The 18,801-nt window shown below is 46.3% G+C and overlaps 2 protein-coding genes across 9 annotated transcripts in view; both read right to left on the bottom strand.

Annotated features, from left to right (window-relative positions):
- Positions 1–18,801, bottom strand: part of LOC147621173 (uncharacterized) — a 54,315-nt gene that overhangs the window by 27,484 nt on the left and 8,030 nt on the right. The gene's annotated exons all lie outside the window — the stretch shown is intronic.
- Positions 4,002–10,640, bottom strand: LOC147621174 (uncharacterized). The gene is made up of 2 exons (XM_086823899.1): positions 9,938–10,640; positions 4,002–4,307 (listed from the first exon to the last, which is right to left on the bottom strand). Exons 1-2 carry the CDS (start codon positions 10,296–10,298, stop codon positions 4,291–4,293), a joined length of 378 nt encoding a protein of 125 aa, XP_086680025.1. The 5' UTR covers positions 10,299–10,640; the 3' UTR covers positions 4,002–4,290.

Here is an 18,801-nt window from a genome sequence, read left to right on the forward strand (position 1 = left end):
CTCAGGAGGTTCAGAGCTTCAGGTACGACGGAGATGGTAGGTGAAAGGTTTCCAAGAACAGGTCAGGGGTGACTCAGGTAGTTCCCATTCAGTTTCCGCAGTACATAGAGTCTTGGCTCAAGGATTTCACTCCTGCAGACGGCCTCAGTCCCAGCAGAAGACAGAAGGGGGCAGTGGTTCGGAGGAGAAGGATCACAGACGAGTCGAAGGTTGCCAGGTATCCACCTAGCAACAGTTTAGCAGCGGGGAATGTCACGTGCACACCAGTCAGGTGTACAGTGACGTGGCATCATTTAGCATCATGTAGCAGGGTATGGCACCAGTAGGAGCATTAAAAGGCCATCTCTAGTACATCAATAGGATGACATCAGCATGTAGACATCATTAGTAGCATTGAAGCGTGGACAGCCTTGAGAAAAGCCTAACCATGCAGTCGGTTTGCTATAGCAGCCACCCGACCAGCTCATAAGCATGAAAACGCAGCATATATAGCAGTCGTGGCTTTATTACAGATCCGACCAGCAGGAGTAGGCCGACCAGCAGCTTCAAGTCACTATATATACATGGGCTTGGCCATTCATTCAATCATCTCATCATTGGGGAGTCATCTCAACATTGGGAAACAGCTCACCGTCAGGAGATCAAGCAGTTCATCATCAAGTATTCAAGGCAGTCAAGTATTCAGCGTTTCAGACCTCATCTCAGCAGATAAGTTAACGCATCACTCTCAGCATCATCATCAGTAAACGCATCTTCATCAGCATTCGTCCTCAGCAAACGCATCATCATCAGCCCATCAGATCTGCGTTTCATCCTCAGGACAGCATTCAGCATCATAATCAGCAGTTCAGCCCGCATATTCAGCATATAGGCAGCATGTTCAGCTTTACAGATCCATTTGGATCATCATTGTAATATCTTTCATTCATCTAATATAGCTGCATTGCATTGACACATATCTGTTTGTCTCTTAAACATCATTAAGTGCAGTTAAGTGTAGACTAAGGTTGTGATTACTACGGTCTCATCTCTCACATGTCACAGAAAGCCACTTCATTGATCTTCTCGATCACTCAAAAAGGCCCATAGTATCTGGTTGCAAGCTTAGGATATGCACCCTCTTTGCCATGCCTCTTTGCAAGTCTTGCTTTCTCAAATTTCAGCAATACCCAGTCATTCTCTTTAACATCCAATTGCCTTCTATGCTTGTCTTGTGACCTTGCAATGGCTGTCTGCACTTGAGCAAAAGCAATATCCAAGTCTTGTACATACTCATCAGCTGCAAATATCTCATCCTTTGTGCGAAGGATAGGTGGCAAAACCACCTTACCATAAACAATCTCAAACGGGGCCTTTCCCGTAGATGCATGCACTGTCTTGTTGTATGCAAATTCCACAAGCGGTAAGTACTTCTCCCAAGAAGACTTCTGATCTGCCACATAACATTTCAAGAGATCCAACACGACTGAATTTGCAGCCTCACTTTGCCCATCCGTTTGAGGGTAATAAGCTAATGAGAAGTACAATTTGGTGTCCATATTATCAAATAAGGCCCGCCAAAACAGACTTGTAGTCCTCGGATCTCTATCTCCCACAATGGACTTCGGCATTCCATGATGCTTGAACACTTGTGCAAGATATATTTTAACCAAATGCTCAGCTTTGGTCTTTTTTTTTTTCCCGAGAAAAAAAACGCCCGTAGGGCTACAAAAGATCCTCTCCTGCTCATAAGAAAACAAAGGAATGGCTCAGATTTGAGCACAATTGGCAACATTGGGTGACATTGGTCACATTCGGGGTCAGTTTGCAGGAAATTGGGTGTTAACATTTGGGGCTTTTGATGTAATTGTGCCATTGGGCATTCATACATGCTAAATGATGTGAGCAATCTCACATTCGGGGCTAAATTGCAGGAAATTGGAGTGCAAATCAAAGGGCTTTTGTGCCAATTGGGTTGATTTGCATGCAGGCACTGGCATTTGATGCTTTGGGCAATGTGTTGATGCCTGTCAAGCACTCAATGTGCCAGTAAATCAAGGGGCTTTTATGTATTGGATGTATATGTGGCCAGGGGGAAGCATTGTGAAGACTCTGGATGCCTTCATGTGCATTAATGTACCATTCATGATCAGAAATTGATCTTGAATCAAGGGGCTTTTCAAGATTTTGTGCTTGTTGAGCTTGGCAAAGCAGCAGGGAAGACTTTTATGCCTTGAACCCTCAGTAATCCACTTGCAGTCAAGGAGCTTTTGCCCAATTTCTGTCCGGGACTGTTGTATGCAGTGGTGGGGATTGTCAAGGTCTGATTTTCACTCATTTGGACAGCCAGGAGAGCATTTATTGCTACTGTACTTGCTGGTACAGATTTGGTACAACTTTGTACAAGTTTTGGTATGGCTGTACATTGATTTGAGTGAGGAAAAAGCTCATTTTCAGCTGCTGTACTTGCCAGTACAGATTTGGTACATCTTTGGTGAGCACTTAGTACTGTTGTACAGTATTTTGGAAGGGGAACAGAGCACATCTAAGGTGCTGTCATAAATCTTTTCACATTCAGTGGGAGGAGAGTTGCATTCGTGCTTCCGCAGTGGGAGATAAACTTTGGGAGAACAACTGTGAGCATTTTGTGTGCTTTGGTGCAGTGTTTGCACATCTTGCAGGGAGTCAGGCATTGACTGTGTCAAAGGTTGCATATTGCTATGGCAACCACAGGTGAGAGCTCTTCATTGCTTCACATCAAGAAGCTTGAAGGCTCACATAATTATGACATTTGGCAAACCCAGTGCTATAATGTGTTGCTCCAGAAGAAGCAGCACAAGCCCATCAAAGAAAGGGGTGTAATGCCCGCTTCTCTTACTGCTGAAGAATGGGAAGATATGGATGAGCTGGCAAGATTCACCATCATGTTGTCTGTGTCAGACACTTTACATTTCAGCATACGTGAAGAGAAGACAGCTTGGGGAATGTGGCAAAGATTGCAGGACTTGTATGCCCAGCAAAGTGCCTCAAGCAAAGTGTATTGGTTGAAGAAACTCATAGGTCTTCAAATGAAGGAAGGGGCGTCTATGACAGCCCATCTAAATGAGTTTAATGGTGTTGTCAGCCAGGTCATCAATCAAAAGTTGGCAATGGACGATGAGTTCAAAGCCACCTTTCTCTTATGCACTTTGCCAGAGAGTTGGGACACATTCAGGACAGCCACTAGCAATTCAAATGCTATGCTGTCATATGCAGATGTGGAGGGTGCTCTCCTTCAAGAGGAGATGAACAGGAAGAACAACTCTGTTGGAAAGTCCAATGCAATGAATGCACGTGGGAGATCCCAGCAAAGGGGTAAAAGCCAAGAACGGAGAAGGAGCAAGTCCCGCTCCAAAAAGGACTTGGAATGCCATTATTGTGGCAAGAAGGGACATTTCAAAAAGCAATGCTACAAATGGAAGAATGATCAAAAGGAAAAGAGCAAAGGAAAAGGCAAAGACAAAGATGAAGCCAAAGATGCAAAGCCAAAGGGCAAAAGTGGAGTCAAGATTGAAGAAGTCAATGTGCCACATGCAGGTGACAGTGAGGATGAAGTCCTATTCATGTCTTCACTTGATGCCCATTCACTCCATGCAGGAGATGGTCATGGTATGCACTCATGCATTGATTCACGTGCCTCCTTTCATGTCACAGGTTGCAGAGACTTGTTTGTCAGGTATACTGCTGGCAATGAAGGAGTAGTTTATTTGGGTGACAACCATGCATGCCAGATTCTCGGCAGAGGTGATATGAGGCTTGTGTTTTCAGATGGCTCACAGCTTATGCTCCATGATGTCAGGTACGTGCCTGAAATCAAGAACCTGTTTTCTACTGGACAGCTTGATGATACTGGTTATGTTACCACATTTGGTGGTGAAAAGTGGAAGATCAGTAAGGGCTCACTGGTTGTTGCCAGAGGCTCTAAGGTGAACACTCTTTACTTCATGCTTGTTGGGTATAAAGTCCCAGTTTCGCCTCCGGACCTTGATCATCGCGTAGCTCTTTTCGAGAGCTTCGCGGCCATATATTTACTTGTACATTTGGCCCCCATTTGGGCCTTGTAACGGCATTCTTTGTATTTGGTCCGCCGGGCGCCCCATAAGTTGGGCGCCCGCCCATACCCTTGTATCACTATAAATACGAGGTCTCCCTTGAGCCTCATCAAGACAATCAAGATGTTCTTGAGCATTGTGTGAGTTCTCTCTCTCTCTCTCACTCTCACTCTTCTCTATCTCCTCTGCACTTCCTTGGCTGCAAGCTCTTGTGTTTGAGTCATTCTCTTCCAACAACTGGTATCAGAGCTATGGAGGGAAGCTGTATGCAGAAGCTATGGAGTTAGAGGTGTCTTCCACCAATTGACTACGGGATCGTCTGCGTTTTTCGCGTCAAACACCTCCCTTCTATCATCAATCTGGTGCGTTTTTTTTTAGAGTGCTGCTCTTTTCTTTTTAACGCAGGAGCCTCTTTTGTGGTTTTTTTTTTCTTATTCTTCCCTTCTCCTGCGTTTTCTGCTCCACCCCTGCTGCCCTTCTGCTGCGTTTTTCCTCTCCCTTGCTGCCCCTTTGCTGCGTTTCTGCTGCTGCGCTGCTGCAATCAGCAGCGTTTGCTGCCTTGTTCTCTCCTTGCTGTACGGCTGCCATCAGCAGCAGCCAACGCTGCTGCCAGCAGCCCCACGACCACCACCAGCAGCCAACGCTGCAGCCAGCAGCCCCAAGGCCACCAGCAAGCAGTCCGGGCTGCAGCCAGCAGCCCCACGGCCACTAGCAGCAGCCGACGTTGCCTCCGCAGACAGGATCTACGAGCAACCCCCAAAAGACAGCAACATACTGCCCCTCGGGTTTACATCGACATCCGGTGATACTCTTCCGCCGTCTCCTTCACTTGAAGTTGTTTCATCAATCTACGAGCATCCTACATTCAACCCATATCTGGTACATAACATCTTGCTATTGCTTACTTTCTGAAGTGTCAGTTTGATAAGTCATGGCGTCTACAAGTGATCTTAAGGGTCTACTAGAGATTAAGAAGTTTGCAGGCACTGGGTTTGATCTTTGGAAGGTGAGGATTCAGAATATCCTCTATCTGCGGGAATGTGATATTGCACTTGAGCAGTTCAAACCCGCTGCTATGACAGATGATGAATGGGGAATCCTGAACAGAAAGGCCGTTGCCTATCTCCAGATGGCTGTTGCTGATGAGGTTCTTGTAGACCTCAAAGGGCTGACAACAGCCTATGCCGTCTGGGAGAAGCTGAGAAGCACCTATGAGATCACCACGCCAGTGAACCAGGTACATCTCATCAGGAAACTCATGAATATGCAACTTGATGATTCTAAGAATGCAGTAGAGCATATTACTGCTTTCACAGGGGTGCTTAATCAGATGCAGGATTCTGGATTGCCTGTTTTTGATGATAAGTTAAAAGCTATCTTTTTGCTCACTACTTTGCCTGACTCTTGGGAGACACTTGTGGTGTCACTTGGGACAAATCCCAACCTAACTTTTGATGGAGTCAGGGGTGCTATTCTCAATGAAGATATCCGGAGGAAGACCTCAGAGACTAGCGGTTCTGCAAATGTCTCACGAGGGAGGACGACCAAGCGGGGAAATACTACTACCAATTCAAAGGGTAGAAGCAAGAGCAAGGGCCAGCAGTCTGATGTTACATGCTACCAGTGTGGTCGTAAAGGCCACAAGAAGCCAGATTGCAAGTTTTACAAGATGGAGCAAGACCGGAAGAAGAAATCCAGTCATTCAAATGACAAAAAGAAGGAAAAAGAGAGTAATTCCAGCAAAGCAGAAGAGTTCGAAAAGGACAAGAGCAAGGCCAATGTGGCCTCTGGTGTTGTCATAGAGGAACTGTCTGACTCAGATGATGTGCTATGTGTTTTTTCTGCTAATGCTCTTGATGTTCATAACTTGCATGTCACAGAACCAGATGTTATTCATGCCTTGATGTATGAATCTGATGTGCTTTCACAGACTTGGATTATTGACACGGGTGCCTCTTTTCATGTAACTCCTATCAAGGAGTGTTTTGCAACTTTCACTGCAGGCTCCCGAGGAAAGGTGTTCTTGGGGAATGATCATGCTTGCAATATTGAAGGTATGGGCACCGTGAATTTGACTTTGCAGGATGGTAGTGAGTTTGTGCTGCCAAATGTGAGGTATGTGCCTGGTTTGAAAACCAGTCTCCTGTCTGTGGGCCAGCTTGATGCCTTGGGATACACGGCCATATTTGGAAATGGCACATGGAAATTGACCAAAGGCACAAGGCTGATTTCAAAAGGATGCAAGAAAGGAACATTATATAGCCTTCATGGTCAGGCTTTGTCTGGTAAGTTTATTGCTTTTGCAGAGGTACGCTCCCACATGGAGCTTTGGCATAAGAGACTTGGCCACATGAGCCATAAGGGTCTCTCCATTTTGTCCTCCTTGAACAAGTTTGATGCAAAAGGAAGCAAGCTTGATTTTTGTAATGATTGCTTGTATGGGAAACAGAATAGGAGTTCTTACTCCTCTCGTGCCTCTCGCAAGGCTGAAAAGTTGGACTTGGTCCACTCTGACATATGCAGCATGCCCATTAAATCTAAAGGTGGTTCAAAGTACTTTGTGTCTTTTGTGGATGATCACTCACGAAAAGTATGAATCACTTTGTTGAAATCTAAGGATGATGCTTTTGCTGCATTTCAAAAGTTTTATGCATTTGTTCATACTCAAACAGGAGTGAAGATTAAATGCTTACGCACTGACAATGGGGGTGAGTTTGTTAGTACTAAATTTCAGAAATTTTGTGATGATAATGGCATTAAGAGGGAACTTACACCCCCTTATAGCCCCTCTTTAAATGGTGTGGCTGAAAGGTATAATCGTACACTGTGTGAAAGAATTCGATGCATGCTGTCCACAGCTAATCTCTCTCAGGATTTTTGGGGAGAAGCCTTGAAAACTACAGTTCATGTTTGCAATCGATCTCCACACACAGCTTTGAAAGGTGGAATCCCTGAGGAGGTTTGGTCTGGCAAACCGTCCTCATATGACCACTTACGCATCTTTGGTTGTGATGCATATGTGCATATCCGCAAGGAAGACCGGAACAAGCTTGATGCTAAGTCCGAGAAGGGCACCTTCGTTGGCTACGGTGATGAAGGTGAGATGGGCTACCGTGTGTGGTTGCCATCAACCAACAAAGTGGTTCGCAGCCGGGATGTTGTATTTTATGAGGCAAAGCTGCTCCGTAATATTTGTGCCTCTCATGGTGATCAGAAAAAGGTCAAATTTCAGCAAGGGCAGCCACCCATTGATGCTGAAAATGAGCCCCAGGATGCTTCACAAAGGGCTGAACATAATGAGTCCGTGATATTTGAGCCAGAAGAGGTTGGACAGCCGCTTCATGCTCCTGGAGGTGTAGGGCAGCAACCCCTATATGCTGAAAATCAGGCTGTTCGTGAAAACCCGCAGCCTTTTGATGCTGAAATTATGATTCCTCCCGATATTGACCCCCAACCAGCCAATGATCATTGGGTACGGAGGTCTACTCGTTTTCGGAGGGAACCTCAGCGTTTTGATCCCTCTTTGCAACATGTTTTGCTTACAGATGAGGGTGAGCCTCTTACTTTCAAAGAGGCTAAGTCTTGTGAACTCCGAAACAAGTGGGAGCATGCTATGCAGGAGGAGATTAAGTCTCTACATGCAAATGACACTTGGGACTTGGTTGAGTTGCCCAAAGGAAGGAAGGCTATTCCTAACAAGTGGGTGTACAAAGTCAAGACAGTTGACGGCCAGCCTAAGTATAAAGCCCGCCTTGTTGCTAAGGGCTATGCTCAGAAGGAAGGGATTGATTTTCAGGAGGTCTTCTCTCCTGTGGTCAAAATGACCACCCTTCGTGTTTTGTTTGCTCTCACTGCTGTTTTGGATTTAGAACTGTATCAGATGGATGTAAAGACAGCTTTCTTACATGGTGATTTAGATGAAGAGCTGTATATGAAGCAGCCTGAAGGCTTTGTCATTCCTGGCAAAGAACATCTGGTTTGTAAGCTGAAGCGTAGTCTCTATGGGCTGAAACAAGCCCCGAGGCAGTGCATGTTTCATGCTCGTACCAAACACATTGATGTACGGTACCACTTCATCAGACAGGTGCTAGATGATGGCTTGGTCAGTTTGGTCAAGATTGGCACTCATGAGAACCCTGCAGATGCTCTCACCAAAAGTTTGCCACAAGCACAGCTTGATATGTGTCTACAGCGGGTGGGAGTTACATAGCTTAGAGGAGCTTCACTGGCCCTTTAAGTGGGAGGTTGTTGGGTATAAAGTCCCAGTTTCGCCTCCGGACCTTGATCATCGCGTAGCTCTTTTCGAGAGCTTCGCGGCCATATATTTACTTGTACATTTGGCCCCCATTTGGGCCTTGTAACGGCATTCTTTGTATTTGGTCCGCCGGGCGCCCCATAAGTTGGGCGCCCGCCCATACCCTTGTATCACTATAAATACGAGGTCTCCCTTGAGCCTCATCAAGACAATCAAGATGTTCTTGAGCATTGTGTGAGTTCTCTCTCTCTCTCTCACTCTCACTCTTCTCTATCTCCTCTGCACTTCCTTGGCTGCAAGCTCTTGTGTTTGAGTCATTCTCTTCCAACACATGCATGCTGGTGTTTGTCACCATGCTAATGTAAATGCAACCGAGCTGCCGGAAATCTCTATGTGGCATAGCCGGTTGGGACACATGAGTGTCAAAGGAATGGAGCAATTGTCTCGTTTTGGTTACTTGCCTTCTCTAAAGTTCTCAAGTTTTCAGTTTTGTGAGCATTGTATATATGGCAGGCAACTCCAGTGCCCCCACAAGAAAGCTCTTGGACAGAAAGATGCTCAGTTAGAGCTTGTGCATACAGATGTATGTGAGATGCCTCAGCTTTCTTTGGGAGGGGAAAAATATTGTGTGTGTTTTATTGATGATGCCACACGCAAGATGTGGGTTTATCCTCTTCGTTTGAAAAGTGATACATTCTCAATGTTTGAGAAGTTTGTTGCTCATGTTGAGAATCAAACAGGCAAAACACTGAAGGCTTTGCGTTCCGACAATGGTGGAGAGTATATGTCCAAACAGTTTCAGGACTTTTGTGATGCTAAAGGCATCAAGAGGGAGCTCTCTACTCCTTATGATCCTCCACAAAACGGGACAGCAGAGCGGATGAACAGGATCATTCAGGAGAAGGTCCGTTCTATGTTGTCACATGCTGCGTTACCTCATGGTTTTGGGGCAGAAGCTGTTATGACAGCCGTTCATCTTATAAACAGGCCACCTAACACGAGGCTTGGTGGGAAAGTGCCAGAGGAAGTATGACAGGGAAGCCTCCGTCCTACAAGCACTTGAGAGTGTTTGGTTGCATTGCGTACATGCACATACGCAGGGAAATACACACCAAACTTGATCCTAAGTCTCACAAATGCATATTCCTAGGATATGGTGACAGAGGTGAAATGGGATATAGACTTTGGGATCCAGTGAATAGAAAGATTATACGCAGCAATGATGTCATTTTTGATGAAACATGCATGTATAAGGAGCCTGCAAGGCAACAGGAGCCTGGCAGAGTCATCTTTGATGATGGAGGACATCATGGACAACAACCAAGGGCTGTAAATCAGCCATTACAGCAACAAAACCAGCCCTTAAATGGTGCTGAAAAATGTGCATGCACATTTTCAGCCGGCAATAGCATTTGACATACATTTTGACCACTATCATAAACATTGTATCCTTCACGGGCTACATAAGGTATTCCTGCATGGCATGAAGTCACTGATTGTTCCTCTCCCATAGCATGGAGATTCATCCTCTTAGACATAAGTTCTTGCTGTGGGAATTCCAAGACATGTGGGATGGTTGCCTTTTCTATATAGGTACGAGCCAAGTATGCACGTGCTGCATCCCTCGGTTGCATGTGCAACTCTTGAGCAATCATTGCCATTGCATGATCCATATAAGATTCAGCTTTCTTGGCCTTCAAACGGTCATGTACCAATGGATCCTCGCGGCGGTAAAGATTCAATTCTTCTTGTTGTGCATGGAGGAGAGCCTGCATACGAGTAAGTTCAACAATCAAGACTATAGACTCTTCTTCCTGCATCTTCTCTTTGCCACCGGACGGCTGTCCCACATATTCATGTTCCCTATTGTGCACCACATGAGTTTGCTCATCCTGTAATGCATTGGAGGCATGCATTTCATTGTCCCTGGCTCTTGTGTTAGCATCTCCAACATTCATTGTGTGGCTGTCCATAATGTTATAAGTGTAGAGATAGCTAGTGTTCACGATGATCACCTCTCACGATAGAAGTGAAAGAGAACCGTATGCTCTGATACCAATGAAACTTGGTTGAACACAATGCTAATCAATACATTAAATACACTAAGATTTGATGGACACTTGCTCAAATACAAGAAGTAATTTGCTGAATTGACAAGAGACACACAATGAGCCGGAACGGCCGACCCCTCCCTCAAATAAAGTATATTGATCTTGGGAGAATCAAGTACATAGTGTCATGGGCATTTCTGACCAGATTTCCATACCAATGCATATGAATACAGTATTGCAAACAAGTGGTTGTCGATGTAGACTTGCAATCCACACTACCCTCTCAAGTGCCCATGTTCCCTACCATCTGCTCTCTATTGTTCCACCAACACATGGTAGCAACAATCTGCAAGAGAGCGCGTAGGACAAGAGAACACTACACATGGTATGTGATCTTGTAATCCGGTTTCCTCCTCCTGCTACTTGCTTCCATATTTAAGCATTAAAGCTTACCAATTGCAAGTAGAGTCGATGACAGCGGAAGTCTTCACGATGGAAGTCCCTGGAGTGAAGAGATCTTCGATTTGTCGCATTTCTTCGCGACAAAAGTCTTCAAGAGGATAAAGGGAACCTTGGGAAAGCTTCCCCTATGGTTCAACTTGAGAAAGGAGGGCTGAAATTAGGGTTTTCAGCAAAAAGACCAGAAATTACAGCAATAAAAGAGAGCTGTTTTACTGAATTTCAGTCATTGGGAGTGTGTAGGAGAGTGATTAGCATCCGGAAACACTTTTGGAAGCTTGAGAAACACCTTAGCAAGCTTGGAAATGGAGTTGGGAAGGAGAAAGTGCAGAAAATGCAGCCCAACAGCCCTCATAAAGGAGGCGCCGATCTCTAGAGAGAGGAGTGAGGTGGTGAGTTGTCCACTGTAGGTGGCAGGCAGGCGCTTTGTGGAGCAAGCTATAGTGGACACATGGCTGGTTACTCCCTTTGTACAAAGGAGATAAGGTCTGGGCGGTGGACATTGAGTTATGTCCACCTCGGGACATCAGTGTGTGTGACCACCGGGCTGGTCATAATTTATAAGTGAGTTTTGGTTGCCCAAAACTTAATGAAGTGTGTACACGCTCACTTATAAATTAGTGCTAACTCCTAAGGCTAGGTTTATGACCAATACTTACCACCTGTCATATGCCACATAACCATGTCAACAGACAGTTTCACACGCACGGTTCGCGGGCGGGCGTCCCCTTACCCGGAACTACACATTGGTCAAGCAAGCATGAAAACAGCATGCAATTTCAATTGCAAGCACATAAAGATGCTATGCAATGCAGCATTGGTATGGACAATCCCCGTTCATGAGACTATACCAAAATAGATGTGCTCCAGGCAAGTACACGAGGTACCGGACCCAATGGAACACCAATCCACCAAGCATTTCCAGGCATGTACACAGAGACACAAGTCCCAACGAAAAGCCAAGTCCACAGTATCACATGAGTGGCATCAATCCCCGGCATATACAACTGCCATGGACACCAGTCCAATGGCATATACAACTGCCATGGACACCAGTCCAATGTACATACATAATGAGACAGCACGGGTGGACCAACTGGGTGGCCAAATGGTGACACAAGCTCACGGCCCAGCCATAGAGCCAATCAAGCTCACCCCCGAGCGTCGAGGTTAGAAGTATCAAAGACATGGCTCCACGTGCAAAGCATTGATGATTGGCATCCCATACCACCGAGAGACACCCCTCCCATGTACACACGGGGTCTGAGCAAAAGACTGGCACCTTGTATTGGCCTAGATTGATTGGTTGGCTGAGATACTATGGGTTGGAAGATGAGGCCTTTTGGTCCACAATCACACTACATGAGCAAGTCATTAAAGCAGGGACTTTCACAACCAATGTGGAGCCCAATCGGGGAGGAAATTTTATTTGTAGAAGATACGATGGTAATTTCCACCTTTTAAGAAAAAGGAAGATATTGCATGAAATGGACGAAAGATTGGGTTGTGCAAGCTTATGATGAAATTAAAACTGAGCCAATGTGGAAAAACTCTCTCAGTGAGAAGCTGATAGAGTTGAATCAGCCACTAGATTTATCAAATTTTACTTCGTGGCATGTGGCTCACAGCTCAATTTCACCACAAATTTGGTGTCACCGAAGCATCAAAGTACAGATTGCTGATATGCAAAAACGCAATGCACAAAGAGGAGGGGGGGTTGAAAAAGAAAAAAGTGGCGTGGCATTGATGACGTGGCAAGATAGCAAAGCAAGGTCACCTTACACGCTTGGAATGATGCAACTAGCTTTTGGAAAGCAAAAGATTAAAAGCTTTTTAACTACTAAAAAGAGAAGAGCTTTTATTATTAAAAAGATGCTTTTTGGACTATAACTGAGTTTTAAATCGCTTTTCTCAAGTGCTTTTGGGCAAGAACCATAAATTCACTTCCTCATCTTCTTCTTCCCCTTCTAGGTCACCCTTTCCACGGCATGGAAAGAAAGGGAAGAAAGGTAAGCACAAAGCTAAGGAGTTCAAAGGAGGAAGGATGATGAAGTTTACACCATATGATGGAGCTTATGGTTACACAGACAAAGCCCTCACTTTTATCCGCCAATTTGATATTGCTTTTGGTTCCAAAAACTATTCGGAGTCGTTCAAGATTCGCATGGCTAGTTTACATCTTACAAAGACAACTAATAGATGGTGGGGTGCACTCAGGTTGAGGGAACATCTTCCAAGAAATGGAAAGACTTCAAAAATAGTTTTATGATCAGTTTTTATCTAAGAAGTTTGAAGATAATGCGCACCTTGCATGGGAAAGATTGGGGATGGAAACAAGTGAGACAATTGATCACCACAACAAGAAATTTTGGGACGCATATCTCAAGATTACTCCTTTTAAAGAGATTTCTGAGAAGTCTATGTTAAGAAAGTATCGAGCTAGTTTGCATGACAACATTCGAGATTTTGTTAATGTATGCCCGAATGATACCATCCAAGATTATTAGAAGACCGGAGGGAAGGGGCCGAAGGTTTGATGCATTCAGCTTCATTTGCTGCCAGGGTCTACATGGTAGACGAACCAAAGAAAAAGACAAGTATTGGAGATCAAAAGTCTTCGGTACTTGAGAAGCGTGAGAACTCCAAGAATAGGTTTCACCCTATGAAGCCGAGGGGTATTCCAAACGCCTACAAAGGAAGGCACAACTTGACCAATGAGCAAATAGAGGTCTACCGCAAGGAAGGGAAATGCTTTAGATGTGGCAAAGAGGGGCACATGTCAGCCCAATGTCCAGATCGTCCCAAGGGACCTCTAGAGCAAGTCAAGTCCAAGGAAGAGTCTAAGCAAGTGGTTGGTGGGATTCCCGATGTATTCGGAAACATGTCAGAACCCGAGGCTAGAGAGTTATGCCTTTCTTGGGACAAAGTGCAAGACAAGAATGCTCTAGTGTTGTTTGACATGGAAGCCACAGATAATTTCATTTCCATAGAGCTTGCGGAACAGTTGGGTAGCAAACCCGAGGAGATGGAATCGGCCTTGCATGCGGAACCAATGTTTCATGGTGATGTCGTGGCAGCAACGCCTATCATTGGTAAGTTGAGGATTCATGTCCAGGATTATGTGGACTATGAAAATTTCTATATTTCACATTTGAAGCACTCGATGTCATCCCTTGGTTTCATAGAACAAGTGTTATTTTCCAGATTCCCGAGAGGACTATTTCTTTAAAGCATAACAATAAGGATATCACTATTGTAGCAAAGAAGAAGGGAGATACCATCCCTATTTTATCCCATGTATTTATTTCCAAAGCAATAAAGTCTTCCATCTTTGCGTAATAGAGTTGAGTTCACCCCCGAATCAACCTCCTTACACAACAAGATGACTTGTTATCAAAGGGGTTGATACGGCCTAGTTCTTCACTCTTTTATTCTCCTGTGCTTCTGCTGCAGTTGAATGATGGCTCATTTCGCATGTGCGTTGACTACAGAGACTTGAACACGATTAATCGAGAATCGGTTTCCTATACTGAGGGTTGATGATATATTGGACCGGCTAGAAGGCACAGCATTCTTTCTTTTTTCCGGAAAAAAGATCCTTCTATTAGTTAATGAAAAACAGCCACGAAGGACTACAAACTCGCCTCTATGTACGAGGCGGGGATCAAATAATCAAAGGGGAGAAAGATGCACTTCCCCTCCGACTGGCCACTCTCTATCTCATATAGGGAGGGGGGGGGGGATTGTCAGAATATGCAGCGGAGATGAAGACAAGATCTGAAAACACTAGAGCAAGTGCACAGCAGAAAAACGCAGAAATGAAGAGAGAGAGAAAGAGCAGCATATAACTCTGCTATATACACAAGAGAAAATCCCGAATACAAGATATGAAGTGTGGGGGGGCAAGGGGCCATTTTTATATGGCCCCACATAGCCAGTCGGCCTGCTGAAAAGCAGTCGGCAGCCAGCAAAATAGCCACGACCAGCTCTGCCCTCCAGTCGGCCAGCAGCTCCTAGCCGGCTAGCAGCAGATCATGTCGACCAGCTATACAGGGGACAGCCTGGGGGCAGCAGAGTCCAGTCGGCCAGCATCTGGATCAGCTGTCAAGCACAGGACACCCTCCCACACAAAGGAAAAATAGGGAAAAATAAGGAAAATATGGACAGTGGGGAAAAATGAGAAAACACCTGAATCGGGCGGGCACACCCACAACAGAGGCCCTAGTGTAAATACAGGAGATAACTGCTAACACCCCCTCTCAGCTCTTGGATGTGGAACCAACCCCAATGAGCTGGAGTGCCGCCGGAGCATAGCCTAAGGTAGAGACTTCGTGAAGAGGTCCACCGCACTGTCCTCCGTCGAACAGAACTCTAGACACGATGTTATCAGCAACAACAATCTTTTCACGAACAAAATGCCTCTTGATGACCCCCCGCAGGTTCCACCAGTGGAAACCTAATCCCGCCAAGTAACCTCTGCAACCTCACCACCTCGCAAGCAGCACCACAAGCAGCCCGGTACTCTGCCTCTGTTGATGACAAGGCAATAGTTGGCTGCCTCTTACTGCTCCACGAAACCGCTCCTGAGCCAAGGGAAAAACTGTAGCCTGATGTCTAGCTCTCCTCCCCAAACTGAGTCACTCCAACTTCGGAGTCTGACTCCATCCATCAATCCCCCTCCTGTGTAAAAGAGTCCAAGATCCTTCGCATGCTGCAGAAACCACAAGATACGCAATCCTGCCTCCCAAAGAGTACTCTGCAAACATGAGCTCAACAGCCTCATCAAGAAGCTCCCATTCAATCTGGTATGCATCAACCAAGACAATGAACCATTCTGCTTCCGAGTCAAGGAGGCATCATACTGCTCACAAGGATCAACAACTCTTACGGTGGGATGCCAAGTCCTAGAAACCTGCTGAAGACCACTCAAGGCCTTCGAAAACCTGTAAACGACCCCCTCTGAATCTGGAACCACAAAGCCTGGAGAATGTGCAACATCCACCTCCTCCTACAAGTAATCAACTGCCACCTGCCTAGCCTTCCAATAGGTCCCCGGGGAATGAGCTTCCTCAACTACACGAGTTTCTTTGTCCCCAATGCTACGAGACATCGGAGCATAGGTTACCTGTAAAGTTTCCTCTGACTTACGAACACAAGAACTACCAACATCTGTACTGGAAAGTTCCTGCCAACTACTGCCATCATCTGGCAAGCCATCCACCATCTAGTCCGAGAAAGCCTGCACCTGCAGCGTATCCACACTTAAGTGGCCATTACAAGACTGCCACTCCACAAAACTGAGGGAGCGAGTGCTGAAAGTTTGTAAACTCCATTCTCCACTCCACCTTCCCAAACTACTTGGCTTGTTGCTTTGTCCCGAAGAGCAACAAAATGCTCATCAAACTCCACCCGTATGCCAACCTTGCAAACCTGATGCACTAACAATAGATGAAAACCAAGTGATGGTACATACAACACTTGGGAGGAATGCTTCCCCCCTCTGCCATCGGAAACTATCTCCAACTTGCCCTCACTATGAACTGGGATAGTGGATGTATCCCCAATAAAGATGTGACCAGAATACTTGCAAAGATCCTGTAAAGCCGTGCGGGAAGGAGTCATGTGCCTGGAAGCACCACTGTCTAGAATCCACTCCCGAGTATCCATAGCGGACAGTCCTCCAACCTCCTCCCTGCACGAAGAAGATAAAACACCGGTGTCCATAACCTCCAGGTGCACAAAAGCTGGAGTCTTCATGGTTGCTGCTGAGGATTCTGCTCCCTTCTTCGTGCTCCACTTAGGACACTACCTCCAATAGTGGCCTTTCTCGCCATAATCATTACAGGTCCTCTCGGCCTTCAGTTTCTCTCGCTCTGAGTCGAGCTTCGTCTCAGAAGACTTCTCCAATGAAGCCTTCCCTTTGCCCTTGTTGTTGTTATTACGGCCTTTCGATCGTTGGCCAGTTAAGGCCTCAGAACCTTCACCCTGTGGAGGGTTCGTGAATCTTTCCTCCTGGTCCAAGACCATGAGCACAAGCTCCTCCCATGTGATGGTGCTGAGCCTGCCACTAGTAATCAACGAAGAGTAAAAAGCTGAGTACTGAGAGGGCAAATGTGACAACGTTATGGCCATATCCTCCGATGATATCTCTGTCCCAGCTCGGAGAACTTCCTGCTGCTGAAGAGCCTGCAAGCTTGTTGATGTGCTCCCGCATCGTTGACGACTTTGCAAGATTCATCACCCGCATCTGAACTTCCAAGGAGATCCTCTTCATGGGCAACACCTGTTGTAGAGAGAAGCCAAATGCTGCCAAATACCTCTGGCCAGCGTCATATGCTTTATGTGGTTGATCACCTGTGGTGTGCAATTGAGGAAGATGAGAGAACGGACTCTGACATTGACATGATCCCATAACAGTGCTTGTACCTCTCCTTCCTTCCTAATAGAGGGTAACTCCCCTTCCTCTAACTCCGGCCATGGAACCCCAACAACAATGAAATCAGCAAGGTCGTAAGACTCCAAAACAGATTCCATCATTACCTTCCATATGCCGTAGTTATTCCCATCCAACCGACGGTCCACTGGGAACGTGGGGAGTGTTGGGATCTTCACGTGCTTCTCAGCCATCTCAAGTAGATCTGCCATTGTGGGGGTGTAACTGAAAAGGGAGGGTGGGTGGGAAAAAATGAAGAACTAAACCTGCAAGTGGCTGTCCAGAAACAAGGCCAGCCTTTTGCTTGCTTCTCCTCTTCCCATACGGCCCAAAACAGTCCTCCAGTCAACAACACAAACAGCCCCCCTCTTGCTCACACAGTTCCCAAGATCTTCCAAGAGACTAGAGCTCTGATACCATGTCAGAATTTGCAGCGGGGATAAAGACAAGATCTGAAAACACTAGAGCAAGTGCACAGCAAAAAAACGCAGAAATGAAGAGAGAGAGAGAGAGAGAGAGAGAGAGAGAGAGAGAGAGAGAAGCGTATAACTCTGCTATATACACGAGAAAATCCCGGATACAAGATATGAGTGTGGGGGGCAAGGGGCCATTTTATATGGCCCCACATAGCTAGTCAGCCTGTTGAAAAGCAGCCGACAGCCAGTAAAATAGCCACGACCAGCTTTGCCCTCCAGTTGGCCAGCAGCTCCTAGTCGGCCTGCAGCAGATCATGTCGGCCTACTACAAGGGACAGCCTGGGGGCAGCAGAGTCCAGTCGGCCAGCATCTGGATCAGCCGACACGCACAGGACAGCCTCCCACACCAAGGAAAAATAGGAAAAAAATAGGGAAAAATATGGAGAGTGGGGAAAAATGAGAAAACACCTAAATCGGGCGGGCACACCCACAACAAAGGCCCTAGTGTAAATATACAGACAGGAGATGATTGCTAGGAATAACCACACACGTGGTTTGTAATGCCAGGTGGGATCACCACCTCTATCGGTGAGAAACGGGCCACGCCACCATAGCCTCAAGAAAGCTTCCCGCCACTTTTGCATGCGGTCAGAGCCTCCCCGCAACTTCCCCCACTGACCGCGGAGGGTATGGATGATGTCGAGCCAAATTCTCCTGATGAACTCCACAAGCGGAGTGTGGGCACTGGGTACCCTCGATGGCTTCGAGGCATCTAGCTCGCTATATGTGCCACGCTCCGATGCTACTATAAATCTCCCATCTCTGACATGAGCCCGGTCTCCAGCGGTCAGTAGATGGGACTGTGGCTAGTACTGCTGAAATGCGGAGGTGAGAGACCTCAAGGGCTAGCTCCCCACCATCCTCCTCATAAGCCCTGACAACCTCAACCTCTGTGGCCCAAGCGACAATGCCCCATGTAATGATACAGGTCGAGGTCCTGTCCATCGTGAAGATGCTGAGAATTCGTTGCCAAACCTGGTCAACCTTCGGGCAATCCCAAAGACAGTGTCATTGAGACTCTTGAGGGTGGCCGCACCTCGGGCAAGCTGCTGGTCGA

Source organism: Cibotium barometz, chromosome 30 (assembly GCF_041138505.1).
Source record: "Cibotium barometz isolate CiBa-2024 chromosome 30, ASM4113850v1, whole genome shotgun sequence".
NCBI classification, from domain to species: Eukaryota; Viridiplantae; Streptophyta; class Polypodiopsida; order Cyatheales; family Cibotiaceae; genus Cibotium; species Cibotium barometz.